This window comes from Astyanax mexicanus, chromosome 13, assembly GCF_023375975.1.
Source record: "Astyanax mexicanus isolate ESR-SI-001 chromosome 13, AstMex3_surface, whole genome shotgun sequence".
Classification (NCBI taxonomy): Eukaryota; Metazoa; Chordata; class Actinopteri; order Characiformes; family Acestrorhamphidae; genus Astyanax; species Astyanax mexicanus.
Window position 1 is genome coordinate 41,472,327 of NC_064420.1, and position 18,901 is coordinate 41,491,227.

General features: G+C 35.6%; 2 protein-coding genes across 2 annotated transcripts; both read right to left on the bottom strand.

Moving 5' to 3' along the window:
- Positions 1-504: 504 nt before the first annotated feature.
- Positions 505-2,325, bottom strand: sst7 (somatostatin family member 7). The gene is made up of 2 exons (XM_007246779.4): positions 1,996-2,325; positions 505-1,178 (listed from the first exon to the last, which is right to left on the bottom strand). The coding sequence occupies exons 1-2, from the start codon at positions 2,095-2,097 to the stop codon at positions 951-953; spliced, it is 330 nt and encodes a 109-aa protein (XP_007246841.1). The 5' UTR covers positions 2,098-2,325; the 3' UTR covers positions 505-950.
- Positions 2,326-9,924: 7,599 nt separating this feature from the next.
- Positions 9,925-18,210, bottom strand: srm (spermidine synthase). The gene is made up of 8 exons (XM_007246778.4): positions 17,937-18,210; positions 15,739-15,859; positions 14,830-14,922; positions 14,479-14,632; positions 14,287-14,370; positions 14,040-14,185; positions 13,793-13,915; positions 9,925-12,636 (listed from the first exon to the last, which is right to left on the bottom strand). Exons 1-8 carry the CDS (start codon positions 18,065-18,067, stop codon positions 12,619-12,621), a joined length of 870 nt encoding a protein of 289 aa, XP_007246840.1. The 5' UTR covers positions 18,068-18,210; the 3' UTR covers positions 9,925-12,618.
- Between the last annotated feature and the right edge of the window lie 691 nt (positions 18,211-18,901).

Below are 18,901 nucleotides of genomic sequence, written 5' to 3' on the forward strand. Positions count from 1 at the left end.
ATAGTATAAAGTATATAAGTAAATTGTTTGCTTGTTTGTAATGCTTACATTGAGTGTTTGTATGCATGTTTGAATTTGTATATATATATATATGTCTGTGAATTCATGTATGTCTTTGAGGATTGGCACTCTGTCTTGGTGAATCAGATTTCAATACAGTCATACAGATATCTGATTGAAAGTACATTGTGTGGAACTGGCTGCTACTTCTTGTCGTTTAGTGTAAAGGATTGTATAGAGTGTTAAGTGTAAATCATCCCTGGATTCTAGAAAGTTGCCAAATTTTGTCCATTAGTAAACTATAAAACAATAGGCTTATATGTCATTATTTTAAAGGCAGAAATAAATCTGTAAAAAATACATAAAACAAAAAGTATATATATTTTAAAAAGGTATATAGGTGAGCTTGTCGTAAAAAAAGGCTTATTATATAAAATATAAAATTAATACAAAATAGACCTCTCATCAATCTCTCAACATGAAGAAAAACAGCAGAACAGAGTCTTTGATCGGTTATACGTTTATTTCTCCATTGGGATAAAACAGTTGACTGCTTTTTTCTTTTCTGTCCCGAGGGTTGACCACAGAGAATGAGACATCCCTTATCAAAAAGCAAATTGCTTCACCATGCTTTATTGGTCTGAGATGTTCAGAAACGAGAAACAAGAAAATAATTAAACAAATAAATAAATACATATTAAATCATTCTGTCAATAAATAGATAAATATAATCATCAGTATCTTTAACAAACTGGCTGCATCAGTCCACAAGTCCACGGCGACCCTTTCTCTCGACGGCGGTGTTGGTGATGGTAACTACAGTGAAAGTGCACACAGTTCATAGTTTCGGGGGGTTTGGTGGAGAAGAAGAAGAAGAAGAAGAAGGTGGGAGGTGGAGAGGTGGGCGTTCGGATGGAGGAACCCGGTCGGAGGCTGGCAGGCTGGCACTGTTAGCAGGAGGTGAAGGTTTTCCAGAAGAAGTTTTTACAGGGGGCTTTGCGGTCTCTCTGGGGCAGCTGTGATAACCGGTTGTAGACGGCTCTCTCCTCCAGTCGTGACTCCAGGGGCTCCTCTGCCTCCATGGGGACCAGATCCCCGCCCAGCACGCTGTTGTCCACTCCATCCAGGAGACCGGACACGAGCTTCAGGATCAGCTCCTTACGTTCTTTACTCAGCTCCTGAGGAGAGCAAAGGCGGTTACACTCTCAAACAGAGCTCAAACTGTTCCTAGAAAGACATTATTCATAATTAATTCATAATTAAAATTAGCCTCAAAATAGAGCCCTGGGGGACTCCACGGTGTACGATAAGCAAAAAAGGTTATATGTTAAAAAAAAATAATAATTCAAAATAGTTTATGTTTTAGGAATAAAAACTAAGGAATACATCTAGGGTTCATAGAAGAAACCTGGATACTTCTATTGTGGAGGATGTAAATGATGTTCTTTAAACTAAAATCTATCTTTAGTCTATAAAAGAACCCCTTTTAACACCTTAACATTTAACTGCATAGTTATAGTTTGAAATAATGCACTAAAGTTAACTCATTAATGCCAGTTTAATCAATTAGTGACTGAATTTCAAATAGATTAAGTCATTATTTAGAGTAATTCTGACACTGTGGCTCTAAATCTTTTTTGAAGAGTGTGTATAATAATTTTAAAATAAATAAAAATCCTATTAAAAGATAAATAAAAATATTGCCAAAATTTATGGATTAAAAATAAATCAATTTTAGACAAAATGTCTAATAATTTTTTTTCATACACTAACATGCCAGAAGTCATGGGATAGCAGTACGTAAACTGAAAAAAATGGGCATAATTACAAACATACATGAAATATACCAACACAAAATAGGTAAAAAGCATTGAAATGATATATTTCACAGATTTTTTCTGAGAAATAATGCACACACACAAAGTAAGTTAAGTGCACCAGTCCACTGTCCAGTGCTGAAAGGAGGGCAGTAGGTGAAGTGGGCTCTGGACTCACCCTGGTGTGCGCTGGGCTCCTCTCCTCCACTGGAAGCACGGCCGCTGCCCTCACACTGTACAGCACCAGCAGCAGAGACACTAAGCTGGCCAAAATCTGCATCCTGACTACACCAGTGAAGAGCAGAGGATGAGAAAGAAGAGAGAAAGAGAAAGAAAGAGAAGTAAAGCCAGAGAAAGCTGAGCGTGACGGAGCAGCAGACCCGTAGAGCCGGTGTGAGAGTGTGTGCAGAGTGGGAGTTTAGGAGGTGCTGAAGCTGCTGCTGCTGCTGCTGCTGCTGATGCTGCTGATGATGCTGCTGCTGCTGCTGGTCTCAGCTCAAGTGTCTTGGGCTTTGGGATTGAGGTGGCCGCCTCTTATATACCCTGGGCTGGCGGTCTCGGCTTGACGCAGGGGTTGGTGGATGATGGAGGGTTGGGTGAGAGGGAGGGAGTGAGGTGGGGTGGGGGGCAGGGGGGAGTAGGAGGCTTAAGGACTAACAAAAGCACAGAGTAGTTAACCTCCTAACAAACCAGCCATTTCACTGGAGCTGAGGAGCACGCGCCTCCATGCTCACGTCAAACGGCTAAAAATGGTCCTGACATCAGTCACAGCAAAAAAAATTCCAAAGTAGAATATGTGCCGACAAAAAATACCAGATATTCTGATACTTAAATTTATTAATAATGTCTTAAATGCACGTTTAAATCTGGAAATGTCTCATTTAACTCAATTTAACTCAATTCAGTTCTGCGTAGGAAACATCCGTCACGGTCAAAACACCCTGGGTCTCTAAACGGGTAACTTTACAGGAAAAGGAAGAAGATACTCAACTTTCAACGGAAGTCAATGTTAAATCAAATTAATAACAAGTCATAAGCCTTAAAAGGGCAGTTTATGCTTTCAAATTATGTGCAAAAAATGGAAAATGATTGAAAAATAGATACTAATTGAATACATATTCAAAATTACTTTTCAGAAGTTATGCAACAAACTATATAAATAGTACATGATTAATATAGATAAATAAATAAATAAATAAAGAATTAAATAATGAAATTAATTAACCAGTAACCACACTGCAATATAAATGTTTGCATCTCCAATGGAACATGGAATGTTTAAAAAAAGCACTTCTATGCTTTTGGCGTAATTAATAAAACAGATTCTGTCAGATTCAGTGAAGATTCAGTATGTCCTTTTTCTTTAAACATAATTTGACTCTAAAATAATCTGAATAAGTTGATCAAAAGAAATTCTCAATAGAGATGTTTTACTTCCACTGAAAGTGGAAAATTACAATTTTGGAGAATCACAAGTTATAATTGAAGTTACTACTCCGTTCATTTCATAATGTATTGTATTAGCTAATTACACCTTTTTTCATACACACACATGCCTTAAATGATGGGATATTAGTATGTAAATTGATAAAGAAGTGTTACCTCAGGGGTTAACTCAGTTGTGTGGTATGGTCTTGTGAGTGAAGTTAAACACGGGCCAGTGTGCTCATGGCAAGGTGATGTGAATGATCAGAGCTGGAGTGAGGCCTCGATCCATAGTGTCACATGTGTACAAGGAATACGTCACAGAAGGCAATAAATACCACTCACAGTGTGCAGTGCAGTGGGTGGAAATGATTGTGACCGGCGGAGTCTGGTTAGAATTGTTAGAAACTAGAAGAAATCCACATTCACATCCACATTTAATACAGGAGGACTCACATACATACTGAACATCCCACAGTGCAGTGTTCTTTAGATTCCAGAAGTTGTCTGGAAAATATTAAGAAACCACTTCAGTTTCTGAATCAGTTTTTCTGATTTTGCTATTTATAGGTTTATATTTGAGTAAAATGAACATTGTTGTTTTATTCTAAAAACTACAGACAACATTTCTCCCAAATCCCAAATAAAAATATTGTCATTTAGAGCATTTATTTGCAGAAAATGAAAAATTGCTGAAATAACAAAAAAGATGTAGAGCTTTCAGACTTTCTCAAATAATGCAAAGAAAACAAGTTCATATTCATAAAGTTTTGAATTCTATTTTTAATACAATTACATGCACCAGTCTTACACACTGCTTTTGGATAACTCCTGGTGCAAAAATTCAAGCAGTTCAGTTTGGTTTGATGGCTTGTGATCATTCATCTTCCTCTTGATTATATTCCAGATGTTTTTAATTTGGTAAAATCAGAGAAACTCATCATTTTTAAGTGGTTACTTTTTTTTTTCCAGAGCTGTATTTATATACATATATTAATATATAGATTGTGTGTGTTGTATTGATCATAGCCAGACAAGCAGATTTAAATAGGATATTACTCAAAGAACCCATATTGTAATAACTGATAATAAGTATTATTTGTAGTCTCTGATAACAGCTAATACACTATTCCAATATTTACTGGATGCTACTAAAACTCTACTCTCACTTGTGTTTTACAGCACAGCGTGTGCTCACACCATCCTGCACACACTTCTCATTTCCACACTCTTCATCCCTCCTCATACGATTCTAATCTCACAGTCGGGCTCACAGATAGATCGAACTGTCTGACACCTAAAATGACCAGGGGAAGTTTTTTTATGGTTTTGATGAGATGATAGACGCTGACACTGCACGTGTCCTCCTGCAGAAACCAACTCACTTTAGAGAGAAAGATTTTATTGTCTTTAACATTTGAAACAATTACTATACTATACTTTACAATAATATACTATACAATTACTATAATCCTAAGATTATGAACAAATATTCAAGATAATAAATTGATTTCAGTGCTCCCTGAATAAACAATAAAAATAGAAAAATAACAATATTAATGCTGCTGCAGCATCAGGGTCAGGTGTAGACATTTACTGTGCATTATTATACTTTAGAATACTTTAGAAAACTTTAGAATAAATATTAATTAAATTAAGCTAAACTGTAGGCTTATTATTTAAATGGAAGTCATAGTCCTAGAAACCTGGTGTTAGAAATTCGGCTTTCAGGAATCAGGAGTCAGAATCAGGAATCAGGAGACAGCTTGAGAGATGACTTGAGTTTATTCTCGTGCAGACAGAAAATCTACACGGGCACAGCTTAGTTGGTCGTTGCTCCCTCTGTGTCCGCCTGACTAGTCCATGTGACTTGTCTGTCTGTTACTGTCTGTGTGAGACTCTCTGACCGAGACTCAGCTAGACTGAGCTTGACTGAACTGAGTGAGACTCAACTAGACTGAGCTACTAAGACATTTTAGCAGGACTTTACATACAGGAGAAACTGCTTTGAACACAGCAGGGGGAGAAAGGGTAAGGGTTTATGGAGGAGTATGTGGGGGGTGTCATCATTGGGGGTGTCTCTATCAACATATGTTAAACAAAGGAGAGATGTGAGAGATAAGGGTGAGGGGCAAAAGGTTAGGAGTGTATAGGGAAAAAAGGGGGGTTAAGGAGTGAGACAGTTTAGAACCTAAGAAAACTTAATAAAAGTACAAATTGTTGTTGACAGAATCTCTCACTGGTTTGACAAAATTCTTAAGATTGGTTTTTTAAAAGAAATTATATGAATCTAAACATCTAAATGTTACGAATGAGCAGGGGTGGACGTAAGTGCGAATATTTTATTTAAACAAACAAGATAAAATAAAACAGTAAACAAAACACGGGTAACGCAAACAACTACAAAAAAACAAGGCAAGGAGAATATAAAACTAAAACAAAGACTAAGAAACACAGACTAATAAACTAAGACTAGGATACATACGGACAGCAAGGATACAGAGGATACAAAAGACTCGACACTGAACATTCAAACAGAGGGGCTTAAATACAAGAGGAGAGTGAGAAACACCTGGGCTAGGATGACAAGGGGGCGGGGTTATAGACAAGACACAGGTGAGAAAACTAATAGCTAGGGCGGGGCTGGGGCAGAGCTAGGGTGGAGACACTTGACAGGAAAACAGAGGGACAGGAGCACAAGAGACCAAATAAGGGAGAAACAGAAGACAGACATGGGCTAAGGTGTTACACTAAAAGTGACATTTTCTTAAAGTGCAATGTAAAATGATACCTTTATTAACCTTTTTATTTTTTACAGCAAGTTAGTTGGTATATAGTTATTACATTTTACAGCACAAAAAGTTGACAATAAAGATTGTAAGATTTCAGCATATTACTATATAATAAGAATAGTAATGTATTGAAAATTACAAAGTATTACAGCTTTGGCATAAATAAATACATTATAAAACTTTAATTATTCTTTACAATACCCATATATAATTTCAGGGCCTTTTTTTTGGAAATGTGAAAGTAAAAAATAGGTTGGTTATCAACCAGCATGAAGTCACTCTTTGTAGTAAAGAAAATGGTAGCTTGCACTTATGGCCTACAACCCTTCTGCCAGGCAATCAACTATTATATAAAATATAAATTGATGCCAATGAGAAAGTAGCCCTGGTAGGCAAGAGTACACAGTGATGGTGAGTTAAAGTTGGGGGACACACCCATAATGCAACTAAAGGATTTCAGGAGCCAATAGGAAATTAACTTTTGAATTACATAATACAGCAATAAAAACCCTATTACAGCACTAAAAACCCTACTACCTCACTGGACTCTATTGCACACTGTGTAATAGAGGTAATTACTACCTCACTGGTCTTTTTTGCACACTTTTTGCACACTGCATAATTTGCACACTGTCTTGTTATTTATTATTCTTTGTCTGTATTGTGTTGTATTGTCTGTCTGCACTTTTGTACTGTTGCACTATTGTTCTGTCTACACTGTGTTTATGTGCACCATGGTCCTTGGAGGAACGTTGTTTCGTTTCACTGTGTACTCTGTATATAGCTGAAATGACAATAAAAACCACTTTGACTTTGACTTGACTTTGATACGAAATGTTACTTTTTTTGTCTGTTGTTTATAGAATAAAACAACAATGTTCATTTTACTCAAACATAAACCTATAAATAGCAAAATCAGAGAAACTGATTCAGAAACTGAAGTGCTCTCTTATTTTTTCCAGAGCTGTATGGTATTTTTTTTACAGTCTATAATAAGGTAAAGTTTAGGACGTTTCTGTATATGGTAAATTTGATTTGTTTTTGCCTGGTGTTTAGTCTCACAACACAGCAGTAATGTCTTGGGAAACTTCTTCAATCTAACCACCTGTTTATTCCTCAAAAGGTACAGTTAAATATACAGGATGCAGCTGTTTTCATAGTCTGTCCCAAGAACATAGTGTATGAAAAAATAAATACAGCAATTTGTTGCTTTAATATACAGTAATAAAGTAAACTGAAACATTTGATGTGTGTGTGTGTGTGTGTGTGTGTGCTCTCCAGTGATCTCCAGATGACATAACACTGTAATTCAGGTCATCCTCCTGGCTGCACACGTGTTAGTTGATGGACACCTCTTTGGAGATGCACGTACACGCCCGGGCCGAGTTCAGGGACCTGAGAGCTGATATTAGAGGTTTTTATTCGTTTTTCACAGCAGTCTGACACGGCCAGGATTCGGGCCCCCTGGCTCTGCTGAGATTAATGCAGGGCTGAGATGATCTGGCCCCTGAGCGCAATCTTGATACACTGCGTTTGAAGAATTCATGCCAATTGACCACCGCTAAACAAATATATATATATATAGTAAGCAGCACCAACACGGAAAAAACACCAGCGGCATCAGTTCTGCCCACTCTAGTAAGTTCTACAGTCTGTGTTGGACTTTCTGGACTGAGTCATATTGCCTCATATTTACCTTCTCAGCTACAGAACATCTTTAATGCACAGCTCTATGAGACACACAGAACATTTAAGAGCAGAGTTAGTACCATATGTTTACTGGCATGATTGTTCATTAGACTAATTAGCAAAAGCTTTAAAAAAACTTCAAATGGCAACAAGATATGTGAAGTATCCTTCCAACATAAAGACAAGAAATATATACTTACAATGATGACTGAGGCACATTAATTCACATCTAAAATAGATAAGAGAACATGAAAACATAAAAATGGAACTGAAGAGAAAAGAAGAGGGGGAAATTGAAATTAAGAAAAGAGAAGAGAAAATAAGATAAAAATTATTAATCTGAAACTTTGCAGGTGAGAAATTAAGAAAATACAAAGAACAAGAGATAAAAAAGAAGATACAATAAGCTAATAAAAAAGAAAATAGCTCTAAATAAAAGAAAATAAGAAATTAGAATAAAAGAAAATGTGGAGAAGATAGGGAAGAAGGGAAGAGAAAGGAAGAGATGTTAAGAAAAGAGACAACAATAAAAAAATAAGAAAACAGAGAAAAGAAAAGATAGAAGAAGAGAAAGTTATAAGTTAAAAGAAAACTACTGAAAATAAAAGAAGAGATATAGAAAGAAACACTAATAAAAGACAAGAGAATACAAGTGGAAAGACAAAAAGAAATGAGAAAGGAAGGGATTAAATGAAAAGAGAGGAGAAACAATATGTACATTTTAAAGTTTTAAAATAGTACCATTCACTCTGTAGTCTGTCAGTCTATATTTAAAATTCATACAGTATAGAGAATTTCATCTCTAATTCCTCTGTGCATTTAGCTACATGCCGAGTTTAAATAAGCGATGACAGTGACACTGCAGTGTCTGTTTTAATTCAGTGGAGCATGTGCACGATTCTGAAGCTGCTATTTTAAGGTGAAATTTTCCCAATTTTACTTTGATGGAACCAAAAAGTGGTGGTTCTTTTTTGGCATAGCCTATTATTCTAAAAAACTATTTGTTAGGGCTTTATTTTTAAGATTAAACATCCTTAATAATACATAAAGCACCAGAGGCTGAACCCCTCACCTTTTATTGGAACTTAACACAAATATTTCTGTGACATTTTTATCAATGTTTTAATTTTCCAGGTGTTTCTGAGAGATAAACGAGTCTCTGAATTTCCAGGCTTTTCTATGATTTTACTTCATCTTACAGATATCTGATACTGAATTTAAATCTCCTCTAGGTAATAGGTCATTATTGTGCATTACATGTACAGGATGTTAGGTTCCTCACAACTGCACTGATCTTCAAAGTAATATCAGTAAACATATTTGCAATGCTCCTGGTGCCATCTTGTGGTTACTGTTGCTACTAACAACCTAAGAAACAAAATGAATAAAAAGTGTTAACAGTTACATACTAACAGCATTGACTTTTTTAGGCAATAACGTATACTATTCTATGTTATAAACAGATTGAACATTTTAGAAAAATATGAATAGAAAATGAATTAGTGATAGAAATAGACTCATTAAATACATATTCTCCAATTGGTGATAAGTAGAACATCAATTTAGAACATGCTATCAGTATTTGATGTTTTTTAATGGCATATTAAACTAAATAAACAAAAATACAGTAATATACCTGACACATCTAGAAAACACATGAACCAAAGTGCTGCCAATTACACAGCAATCATATATACAGTTCTGGATAAAAAAAATAAGAGACCACTTAAAAATCACGTGTTTCTTTGATTTTACCAAATTAAAAACCTCTGGAATATAATCAAGAGGAAGATGGATGATCACAAGTCATCAAACCAAGCTGAACTGCTTGAATTTTGCACCAGGAGTGGCATAAAGTTAACCAAAAGCAGTGTGTAAGACTGGTGGAGGAGAACATGCTAAGGTGCTTGAAATCTGTGATAAAAAAAAAAACAGGGTTATTTCACCAAATATTGATTTCTGTACTTTTAAATCTTTATCAATATGAACGTTTTCTTTGCATTATTTATTATATTTATTCATATAGTCGTATATATTTAAAGACTGGGTCATAAAAGAAAAAATACATGAATTCTTTTCATTATTGCCCTAAACAAAGAAATAAAATAAAAAAACTAAAATATTACAGTTTTTTTAATGATAATGTCAAAGGGTTAAAATGAAGTGTTTTTGTTTCTATAATTAAAGAGAAAGAGGGGAGATATTTGTTATATATTTTATTATTTTAAAGGAACACATGGATTTTGTGAATTTAACATGATTTATTAAACACTCGATGCTGAAAGAATAGGGATGTCCACTCTTCTGGCAACACACTGGGTTACATGACTGGTACAAGAGAACGGGCTGAGGACATGCCTTCTATAATAGAGAGCATAAAACAGTTTAAAATACAGTAAACAGTGAATTCACCTGGAGGAGCGCCTTCATTTGACTGAGTGTAGCGTTTAAAACCATTCACAATCACTCTGATCACAGAAGTGATTTCTCACACTTATTCTGCTTAAGCTGCAGGCCACGGGAAAGACACACCACATGACATTCTACAGGAAATCAAGATCTAAACCCAGCAGACTGCGAACAAAATGAATTTGTGATGGAAACAGTTTAAAAACCCGTTAAATAACAAACCATACAGCACTTAATTCACTTAATAAAGTGTTTCATACAAAATACCTTCTAAAACCTCTATGCATGTCAGCCTCATGTGGCGGTCAGAACTTATAACTAAAAATGAGAAAATAATAATAATAATCAAATCAACAAAACAGAGCAACTTCCTTATACATACACTCTTAGAAACAAAGGGGCTTTAAATGGTTCTTAAGTTGATGCCACAGAATAGTCAATTTTGGCTCTGTAAAGAGTCATGTTTGTATAAGAGATGAGTGTGTGTGTTTAAAAAACAGACAAAATGGATAAGGTACCTTTAAATTAAGTGTAGTTTCTTTAGACCTTTAAATAAAAAAAATGTTCTTTAAGATCATATTCATGTCTACTACAAACTTAAGGCCTTATTCACCATCACCTGCTTAATAAACACACTCTTCTCAAATATTATATATAAAAAATGTCATCCGCCTGGGTGTGGGCAATAGGGTAAAATTATTCCATAAAGAAATGTTCAATATACACAGTATTTCTCATGATGTTTTAAACCAGAATTCATAATTACTTGCAGATACAGTATCATTATACAGGTTTTAAACTCACTGATAATATCTCGCAATATACTCAGAGCTAATCAAAGCTAATCAAACAGGACAATAACAAAATTAATCAAGATACGATAAAAAGGGCATCCTATTGCCCAGATCTACATCCACTAATGTTTTCAAACTAGGGATTTGAACAGTTTGATTTTGAAGAACAAATTTAAGAACGTTTTTTTAGGTATTTTCCCCATTTTAGACAGCCAATAACCCAACACACTCATTAGGACTCCCCCAATCACTAGTGATGCCCAAACAACAGGAAGGTGAAGACAAGCACATGCCTTCTCCAATACATATTAAGTCAACCACCACCTCTTTTCGAGTTGCTGCTGATGCAGCATTGCAGAGTAGAATCACAGTGCACTCGGAGGAAAGCACAGCGACTCGGTTCTGATACATCAGCTCACAGATGCAGCCTTGTGCTGATCAACATCACCTTCTAGAGTGATGTGGGCAAAGAGCGTCATCTACCCACCCAGAGAGAACAAGGCCAATTGTGCTCTTTCAGGGCTTCGGTAGCTGATGGCAAGCTACATGAACAGGATTTGAAACCGGCGATCTCCTGATAAAAGTGGCAGCGCTTAGCTAAGCCGGACGACTCGGAGCCCCTAAATTTTCAATATTGATGCAAGTCTCAGTAAAAAGTTTCAGCCTTATTGGAGAAGTCTTTGATAGTCTACTCTGATTGGTGTGCTGTTCTGGCTCAGATTTAAAATGTTTTATCTGAATGAAGTTGGGAATCACTGTATAATGAAAGAACCATTTAAAGCATCTCTTATTTTCACTCTTCAACGAGCACAACAGCTTTCTTTAAACAGGGAGAGTCGAGGGTCATTCTGAAGTAATTAGAAATATTCAGAATTTGTTATTTAAACTTGGTTACTTTGCCTTAGTTATTAAGTGTTTTAACTACAATTAATATTTTCCTCTTTGTTAAAGCTGTACTATCGATTAATTGGCCAACAGTCTGCCATCTCTGTGATTACTGTGTACATAATGATGTACATAAACATAGCATTCCTCTTGACCTGAGTGTCTTTACACAGATTTACAATTTACTGACAGAAACCAGTGAAATGTATTTTTCCCCTAACAAACGATATATTTAGGCATGAACAGCTGCCAAATTCAAATGCTGCTTCTTTTCATTACATTAGTATGTTAAAAGCTGGATATTTGATTTCCTAGGTAAACGCAAACAACATGAGTAGTAGTGGAATGTAGCGTCATATTCCTGTGACCTCACCACACAAATTAAGACTCAGTTTGACATGATCTAAACCGATAAACCTTCCCCACATCAGACATATTCCACAGCACATTGATATTAGGAAATTTATGTAAAACACAATTAGTCACGTCAGTCAGGATTGTGTGTGCAGATACAAGGCTGAACACTGATCATGTGTAACAAACAGGGAAAAAAAAGAGAGATGAAAGCAAATAAATAATAAAAAAATAATCCAACAATAAGTCCATAGGGAAGCCCTGGAGGGAATGAGGACTGTCTGAAACGCATACACAAAAAAATCCCCACAGACGTTCCCTTTCACGTTGAAACAGAGCAGCAGCAGCAGGCAGGCTGGGGGGAGACGGGAGACACAGACTGCGACTGTGCTGGCAGATTTGTCCTGTTCTCACAGAAGGCAGAGTAAGACGAGGTGGCAGCCAAGAAGACAGTTATGCTTCACTTAGTACCTGAGAAAAAACAGAAAATAATACAAGTTTTAGTTGGCAAAAAAAAAAGTGCAGCACAAGTTCTACAGCTGGACTATCTACAGTAAAACAGCATACAAAAAGGAAATAGCTCATTAAAAATGCTCAATATCCCATCAATAAAATAACCAATATGTAGTAGCTTGTTTTTTTAAATTTACAATTAAATCAGTGAATACAGCAATGTTGAATTCTAGACTAGGCATGTGTAAGTTCACGATGCCGGGCGACAAGACCACAACTCAATTTTACAATTAATTGAACTGTTCACCTACTGGTGCTGGCGATACTGGTTTTTGAGTTTTCATTAGCTGTAAACCATAATAATCAACATTTAAAAAAAATGCTTGGAATAGAAATGTGTGTAATGAATCTGTATGATGAGTTTAACCTTTTGAGTTTAATTACTGAAAAAGTAATTTTTTAGAATTTTTTTTGATGAAACTGTAAACTGATTAAGGAATGGTTATTTTAAAGAGGAAAGGACACAGAATTTTACGTGGAGAAAGACTGCTAAATTTGCTTCATGTTGCAGATTGCACAGGGCGGAGAACATACTATACATACTGTAGGAACAGTAGGGGTGGGCGATATGGCCCTAAAATAATATCATGATATTGCACGGTATTTTTTCTCAATAAAGATATTCTTAGCGATATGGCAAAACATTGAAATAATAATAAAAAAATGATAATACACTACTTTAACAAAATGAAAATTATATTTTATTATTGAATATGATACGATATGATATGGAACACCCCTAACTGAAATATTACAAAATACAAGAACTTTATCAGATTTTTAACAGAAGTCAATGATCCAGAATTTCATGATACTAATAATGCACTCCAAATATCTCCATATATCCAGGATTAAAGTAAAATGACACTGGTCAGATATAATCTGCCTCTAGTTAATATATGAGAGGAAATGAGAACAGTTAGAATTTTTCTTTTGCTATAACAGAATTAGGGGTGGGTGATATGGCACGATATTTCAGGGTATATCATCATTCATGAAATTTAAAAATGTTGGTGATGTTATTGAGTATAATACACTATATCACACCCCTAAAGAACATTTCCTTCCTTTTTTTTGGCCAGGCAGTGTACGTTGCACAGCCATAAATATTTACCTTTCTGGCGAATTCTGGTAGGATGAATGAAGCTCGGTGAATTTCAGGGTTGTAATATTTCAGGCTCATGCTCTCGATGTCATCCCTTGATAAATCTCGAACTGGCTCACGGAAATTTGTTTGCTGCAGAGAGTAAAACCCATGAGCATTAGGAATCACCTTTAGTTACAGCTAAAGTACATCACAATGCAAAGCACAGTTTTGCAAGGCAGAAAAACAACTACAGAACATGGAAAGAAATATTTACCGAGTTTTTACTGCAGAGCATGAAGCCGATCTGACCGCTTGGGTAGGTGGGTATGGTGCAATAAGCATAGTCCACTACAGGGAACAGTGTTTTACAGAAGGTGCGCATTTCTTTAATCAGCTCCAGATGCAGCCACTGACACTCTCCTGTAAAACACATATAAGCTTTAATTTCATCAGTCAGAGACGAGCAGAACAGCTCGTTACCAAAGCGATCATTCCTGTGTGAAAGATGTAACTGTACAAACCCTGACAACAAAGAATTCCACCATCGCGAAGCGCCGTTTTCATGAGCTGATAGTAGGACTCTTTAAACAAGCTTTCAGCTGGACCTGAGAAGAAGCAAATGAAAATCAAACTACGTAATACAAATGAAATCACTCGTTATGAAGCCAAATCAAGTCGTTTTTAAAATATCAGAATTTAATTTTTTTTCTCACCAACAGGGTCTGAGGAGTCTGTTATAATAACATCAAAGGCATCCTGATTCTGCTTCATGAACTCAAAGCCATCTCCAACATTCAGAGTCAGCTTAGGACTGAAGAATCCTTTCGCCATTCCAGGGAGGTACTTCTTTGACACGTTAATGACATCCTGTGTGGAATATAACAAAATGCAATAATACTGTAAATTCCCCTAAGAGGTCAGATTCAACACCTGACTCTGATGTATAGACTTTTCTAAAGACCTTCATTATCTGAATCAGGTGTTCTTCAGATCTGAGCACCCATATGGAATATATACCACAAAAGTCAGCAGTACTGAGAGTGAACACACCAGCAAATACACACCTCATCAATCTCACACTGAACTACAGACTCCACCACTGGATGCTTCACAACTTCCCTCAGCACCCCACCATCTCCTCCACCAATAATCAGAACCTGCACACAACAGAAAGAAAGATCAGAAAAAAATATATATCAATGATTACGCCAAAAAAATGTGCAGAGAGAAGGCAGATAAAAAAGTGGCCGTTTGCATCTGTACTTTACTTAAGTATTTCTGTTGCATAATGTATTTTTCTTCTGCTTCCTGCATTTCACAAGAATTGTTCTTTTTACCATTTTCTAACTAAACATTATATAAACAGGCTTGATGTTCAACATAGATAGCATTGCTATTAGTGAATCAAAGTCTGACTTAGCTTAAGTTTGGGTGAAAAAACATGGTTTTAAATTGTTTCAATTATCAGATCAGAACCATATACTATTACATATATAAACACACACACACACACACATATATATATATATATATATATATATTTTTTTTTTTTTTTTCAGTTTTTCAATTGTATGACTTTGCATATGATACAGTTAAAGCATAAACCATTATTTTCTCTAAATGTCAGTGTTGTGTTTATCTTTGCTTCTAAAAAGTTCTTAAGGACTGTTTAAAATCAAGAAGCCACTTAAAAAAATTTACTATTTTACTTTAAGTTCTTTTTGGAGTGGGTACTTTAATTCTTTAACTTGAGTAAAAAAAATTAGTCATACTTCAGTCTTTAATATTTCTACTTATTTCCTTCTGCCACCTCTGATCAATACAACCATCTGCCATACATCCTCTAAACCAGGGCTTGCATAACAAGGTATTCAGTAGCTTATCTATATACCAAAGCTATATTATTTATTTCTATATAACAGACATTGATTATGTAAAAACATTTTCCTTCACATGGGAAAATTAAACATTACCTTCTTAGGACACGGGTGGCTGCACAAGGGCAGGTTTGCGATCATTTCCTGGTAAGAAAACTCATCCCGTTCTGTGCACTGTATTACTCCATCCAAAACCAGGACGTTTCCATACGTCTTACTGTAGAGAGAAAATGTACGGAATCTATAATGTGAAGTATATTAATCCTAATACAGATGAAAGGAGAGAAACACACACTCTGCTGTGATTTTATAAGAAAAATAACCCATCCAGGCCTTTTAGAATAAAATGAGATGGTAAAGTGACACATGGCATTGCAGTGACATGCTGTCAGTCCCAGCTCATAAATATGCACAGGCAGTATGAGGAGCTTGGGCTATTTTAGGATTCCAACAGAATGAATTTCCAAGATCTTGTGGCATGGTAGTACACAATACAATATAGCACACATGGTCATGCAGGAACCTTTAAATTGGTGAAATATCTTTTATCCATAATGAGAAGATTAGCTACTTTACCACTGCACATTATAAACTCTATTATAAGCACAAGTCTTTTTAAAATCAAGAGTGGTTCTTCTATGCCAGTGATACTAAAACTGTGCTGTGTGAAGCATCCTAAAATGATTTACCAGAGGGCCTCAGAATATGTACTGAACTCACAAAAATATGAATAATTCATCTGTAATTTTATGACTTTTGACTTTTTTTGTATTTAGTGCTTAACCCATTGGATCTTGTAAGCAAGCCCACATGCCAGTTCTTTTCTCTAATAACTACAGTTCTATTATTATTGTAATTTACACAGGCCCTACCATTAAACTAGGGCTGGGAAGTTAATCAAATTAATCTGATTACACAAATTACTGTTTTACTGTGATTTTTTACAATGGGATAATGAAAATTTTATATCTTTACATAACTATTTTATGTGGCAGTGATTTATATATATTTTACACTTTTCCTTAACAATAATACTGACATATGAGGAAGTTACGTAAGATTGAAAAGGGCTTTCCATTCTTAAGACAAATACATTAATTAAATAATAATAATATATTTTATATGTAATGCACTTTAAAGTGCTACAGAGTAAAATGTAAATCAAAAGCAAACATTTAGAAACAAGTGGATAAAAAACAACAAAATTATACATATCAGTAGAGATGCATAAAATGTACTTAAATGTAAAGTAAACAATAGCTTGTGTGTTTTAAGTTATGCTTATATATTTAAAGAACGTTTAGATTCATTATTTATATGTTTTAACATCACCACCCAGCCTTACATAGAACCCTGTGGAACTCCACATTTACGAAAAGCTTCTGCATTAGGATTTAGAGCTGATGAATTAACCTAGAATTCAAGAAGATGCAATGTAGACACTGCAGCTCATTACATCATGTCTGTTATTTTCTCTGCTTCAAGCATTTGTAGGTACCTCAGAATAGTGCATTTGATTAATCTATGAGAAAAAATATATATATTTCTTTTTAAAAATGGCTGATACATGGTTTAAAAAGTTTGAGAAGCACTCAACAAACAAATAAAGCACCTTTATTTATTTTATAAGTGACTTCAGCTTGGATATACACCCTTGTGAAGTGGTGTATCCAGGTTTTCCAGTTTGCCCTTATTGCTTGTGATGATAAAAAAGCTAGATTAGGTACTAACCAATCAGAAATTTGCACTGCACACATTCTCACAAGTTATAAAATAGAAACTAACTTCAGGCTTATGTCTCTTAAACAAGCCAGAAACCAAGTTACAGTGAGTTTAGCTATGACTAATACTGTCACAGCTAAGGCTGCCACGTTTTGACTGCACAAGGCTTCATAATGGAATTCTCCGGTCCACCTTAAACGCTCCATAGAGGTCGTGTGCAGGCGTCAGAGCGTGTAAAGCAGTCGGTGCGCCATTTAAGGTGGAATTGACAATTCTTATATAAAGTCAGATTCAGCTTTGTAGAAAGCAGCTAGGCAGTTTGGAAAGCTAATTTAGCACACGACCACATGCAGACGTAAAAGCAAAAACTAACATTAGGGGTGAAACTGGTATTTAAACTGATATTAAATGTCAAATGCATGTTCAGTCCATAGGAAACACAGTGGATTAGCTAGGTTAACGTTATAGCTAGCTATTTAAGCAAGGCAGCTAACCTAACTCACGTTACCCAGCTATAGCTAAAGCTAGCTAACTATATAAGCTAAGATAACCCATGCCTGTACTGAACTCACCTCTTAAACACCATCACGTCCTGAAATTGGGATTTTTTATGGTACAGGACCTCCTCCACCTGCAGGCTCATTGCCTGGCCCGGCCACAGCGTGCAGGTCTCGGTGAACCAGCCCTCCTTAATGCGGTCCATTGTGAATAACTGGGAGAAGAACACGCCGCTCTGCTCTGGCTGCTGCAGCTTCTGTAGAAAAGTAGCTGTAAAAGTGCTGCTCGGAGTTCTGGAGAATCTGCACACACTACTGTGTGACACGTTGGGCGCTTGGAGTCCAACCCAACCCCAAACCAGAACCAGCCAATAGAAACACGCCTTCTCCAGCGCTGAGGCGGCCGGCAGCCAATCAGCGGGCAGAATGCAAGGTCTTCATACAAGCTAGTTCGGCTTTGCAGTGGACGGAATGAAACCACGTGAAAGTTGACGCTGGTGTCAAAGTGCTCGAATTTAGCTATTTTATGTGTTTTTATTGTAATTCGGCTTTACTTCAGATCCTGAATCCATTACAATGGACATCATGTATTTTCTAAGTTTATTTTGTAAGTTAAAAACCAATAAAACAGTAACTTACCCTGCCAGCTACACTGAAAAAACAGTAGTACTTAAGCATAATTAATAGAGGCTATTTTTACTTATTTAATGTGATTTAAAATACTTTTTTATCATGTTTTTTTAGTGTTTATGTATGATTTATTACATAAAAAAGGTTAATATTAAATATTACAAACAGGCTTCCAATGCAATGGAAATAAATAAAAAAACTATTAAATATTTTAGTTAATCATTCATATTTTTAGTATTTTTTCCATCACTGGATATTATTCCGGTCTGAAAGGGTTAAACAACAGGAGCCCCCTGTCAATATTTGTTGTACTGTTTTAAATGTGTAAATGACAGCTAATAATAAAAATCAAATATTATGATGAATACAATCAAGAAAAATACAAAAACAGGCTCTAATCATCACCATTT